We start from the raw sequence: 3,761 nt of genomic DNA, 5'->3' as shown, positions 1-3,761 counted from the left end.
GGCCTCTCCCGTTGCGGAGCACAGGCTCCGGACGCGCAGGCTCAGCGGCCATGGCTCACGGGCCCAGCCGCTCCGCGGCAGGTGGGATCTTCCCGGACCGGGGCACGAACCCGTGTCCCCTGCATCGGCAGGCGGACCCTCAACCACTGCGCCACCAGGGAAGCCCCTGGTCCCAGTCTTGAAACGCCATAGGGTTAAGTTCACCACCCGTGGGGGCTGGAATTTTCTCAGCCACAGGAATGAGCTTCTAGGAGACAAGGGTAGAGGGCGCTGGAGCTGAAACAGAGGGCCTGGTGTGGGTGGAGGGTGAGAAGCCCTCTCACGATCCAGCATTTCCCTGTGCTTATCACTGCGTATCCACTCAGTAAAACAGGGGCTGCCTTAGAGCAGCAGCAGCCAGTAAATCTGATGGAGGAACTTTCTTATAGTAGCTTCCAGGATCTGAAGACAGGGCCCAGTAGGAACTTCGACCGGATCCAGGAGATCCCAGGATGCCAGGGAGCTACAAGCCCTTGATTACTGAGATGGCCCTGCCAATGGGCCCAGCTCCTGGGAGGCACGGTCAGGTAGTTTTGCAAGGACAGTCAACGACTAGGACAGACAGACCTGCACGATGACACTGGAATTCGTCACAGAGACTCCATACTGCTCATTTCTGAACTCCAAGTCCCAGATGAAGCATTCAAAAGACACAAAGCGAACGCCCTTCTTGAGGTTGGAGAACACGTGGCTGACCTGTAGGAAGGAAAAGAGGTAAGCCTCATTGTGACATAGGCTTCCTCTCAAAAGCTGAGTTCGGGTCCTCAGGCAGGTGGTATTTTCCATAGATGGCTGTGACAATGTCTCCACAGGTATTTCTAGAAGCATGCCACTCCTTATCCAAGGATAGAGTCTAATTCCTGTTCCCTTGAACCTGGGCAGGTTTCCTTGTAACCAAGAGTGTGGTGGAAATGACGCTGAGTGACTTTTGCTAAGTGACTTCCAAGGCTGGGTCAGAAAGGCAATGCAGCTCCTGCTGGTTTCTCCAGAAGCCTCGTGGTGGGGGCTTGAGCCACCAAGAAGCAGTTGACTGCCCTAAAGCTGCCATGCTGTGAGGAAGCCCAAACTAGACCAAGCAGAGAGATCCCATGGCCAAGCTCTGAGACTAAACCAAGAGATGCTTGGCCAGCCACCAGCTGTATACACATTCACATCCTGCCCTGCCCTTCGGCCCCAGCCAGTGTCTGAAGGCAACTACATGAGAGAATGGAGCCAGAAGCACTCTATGAGTAGAGCAGAGCCCTACTCATAGAACCCACGAGAGGTGATAAAATGAGTGCTGATGCCATTAAGCCACTGTATTTGAGGGCAATTTTTTTATGCAGCCATAGATTATCATAAGCCCCACTGTCCTTTCCCACACCCCAGAGACTCACCCGAGGAGAGACGCTGTTTCTCCACTTCCAGATGGGAAAAGGTAAAGGAGAGAAATGATCCAGGATGGCCTGGTTGGCGTCTAGAAGTTGGACAGTTAGCTGATATATACAGTCAGTTCCTTGTTGGTCATTCCGCCTGTGGGAGAAAGGAGACCTTGAAGGCTGGACTTGCCGTCCCATCTCTTTGGGGGTCTGCCTGCTTCACCTGAATGGCCTTCCCATGCATGCAAGTACAAAATAGTTTTGTGATCCCCAGGACTGGCACCATTAGTGTCACTTAGGAGTTTGACCCCTCTGCATACCCAGTGAATCCATCTGCACTAAACTCTCTCCCCAGCTGTCTGCAAGCACATTCATTTCAGAAGTAATGACCTAAAGCCGTGCCCTTCAGGGTACCTCCTCCCATATTATTTCTCATTCTATATTTCACTGGTGGCAAAAGATGTCATTTCCAACGTGTACAACGGTGATGTTTTAAGATACAGTTTTCTTATCAGCCATTTACAAGGATCCAGAGGAATCTAGATAAATTGGTGATGGGATATCCAGCAATATTCAAAGACACAACATCCAATGTCCTTCAATGGTAAATGGATAGATTATGGTATATTCATGTAATGGAATATTATAAAGCCATGAAAGTAAACTAACGGCAGCTACATACAATTATGGATGAATTTACAAATGTGTTATTGATTGAAAGAAGCCAGATACAAACTATATACTGTATGACTCAATGTATTAAGGACCAAAATGGACAAGACTTATCTATGGTAACAGAATTCAGGATGGTGCTACCCTTGGGTTGAAAGTGATGGGGAACGGTGCATGAGGAATGCTGAGGGTGGGGTTTGCTGGCAACATTCTGCTCTTGATTTAGTGAATGTATTCACTTTGTAATAAGTCACTGAGTTGTACAACCAAGACTTGCATTTTTGATGTTAGAAATTAAAAATTTAAAAACAAGAGTAACAGGTGGTATAAATACACCAACAAGTATCTCCTTTTACAGAGATTTCACATCACTCCACTTCTTGGACTTAGATGTCCATTCTACTCCCACAGAATTTTGTCCTAATGTAGTACTAATATATTTTTAAATTCTTCTGACTTACCTTTCATACTGTTTGTGCCAACTACACACACACACACACACACACACACACACATACACACACACAAAGAATATAATTAGAAATTTAAAATTTTTCCTGTGATGATAAAACTCTAAGCATTAACATTTTTTCTTTTGGATTAAATTATTTCCTACTAGTGATTCCCAGACATTGCTGCAGATTGGAATCACCTGGAATCTTGAAATGATACCTTATAGAAAAGCATTTAGACCTGTCCAAAGGTAAGGTCTTTGCTGTCCACTACTGGTAGGTAATCTCTGGCCCCTTGGACTGTTATGTCTGAAGGGAGTATCTTTGTTCACCTGGGGACCTTGAGTCACATTGAATAGCCTGTCAATATGATTTGGTGGGGGCTGGCCACATCCACATAGATAGTCTATAATGGGAGCAAACCACTGCAGGAAGACCAACAATGTGACTTAGGATGCCTCACGCAATATCAGTTGACCTGGAGGCTGAGATGAAACACAGGATAAAGCCCCTATAAACTCAGGCGAGCCTCCCTGCTTGGCAATATTCCATGGGTACTGTCACCCATGCAGGCCAGGACAGTCATTTGTCCTGACCCCATGGGGAGAGGGCAATGGAAGTCTGGTATCCCCTGGACGCTGCCCTGTTATCTTCCCCTTGGCTAATTTTAATCTGTATATTTTCCATGTAATAAACTAATTGTATAAGAGTGTCCATTCAGTTCTGTCTTTCTAGTCAATTACTGAGCCTGAGGGTGGCTTTGGGAATCCCCCAAACTGACAGTTGGAAGGTGGTCTTGACATTGTGGTGGTCATTAACTTCGTAGTTGGCTCTAAACTTCTCACAGATGTTGATGTCTGGCTCTCTCAGCCTAGACACTCTATTTAATTGGTGGAGAGTGTGACCCAGACATTGGGAGTTATAGATATTTTGGGTGATGTATGACAAAACTGGGGAGTCACTGATTATTACAGTCAACTGGTACACCATTGCTCAAAGCCACACAACCATGCTACAATAGTTTGCTAAAGGATTAAATTAAAAACAGAAGTTGATTGGAAATACACCTCCTAAAGGTATGGATTTGCAGAGGGAGGAAGTTTACGGTGCCTTGATTGAAAGAACGTGGTAAGGCCAAACATTTATTTTTATTTATTTTTATTTTTATTTTTATTTTTTTGTGGTACGCGGGCCTCTCACCACTGTGGCCTCTCCCGTTGCGGAGCACAGGCTCCGGATG

General features: G+C 46.2%; 1 protein-coding gene across 1 annotated transcript in view; it reads right to left on the bottom strand.

Moving 5' to 3' along the window:
• The window catches only part of LOC102975371 (F-box only protein 27-like), an 8,547-nt gene that overhangs the window by 1,192 nt on the left and 3,594 nt on the right, over positions 1–3,761 (bottom strand). Inside the window, exons 4-5 of the mRNA XM_007114593.2 lie at positions 1,416–1,551; positions 607–735 (exon numbers count right to left, since the gene is read on the bottom strand). Coding sequence (XP_007114655.2) covers positions 607–735; positions 1,416–1,551 — 265 coding nt within the window. The remainder of the gene's footprint in view (positions 1–606; positions 736–1,415; positions 1,552–3,761) is intronic.

Source organism: Physeter macrocephalus, chromosome 17 (genome assembly GCF_002837175.3).
Source record: "Physeter macrocephalus isolate SW-GA chromosome 17, ASM283717v5, whole genome shotgun sequence".
In the NCBI taxonomy this organism is placed as follows: Eukaryota; Metazoa; Chordata; class Mammalia; order Artiodactyla; family Physeteridae; genus Physeter; species Physeter macrocephalus.
Note: the sequence above shows the minus strand (reverse complement) of the source record. Positions and strands in the feature narration are given on the sequence as shown.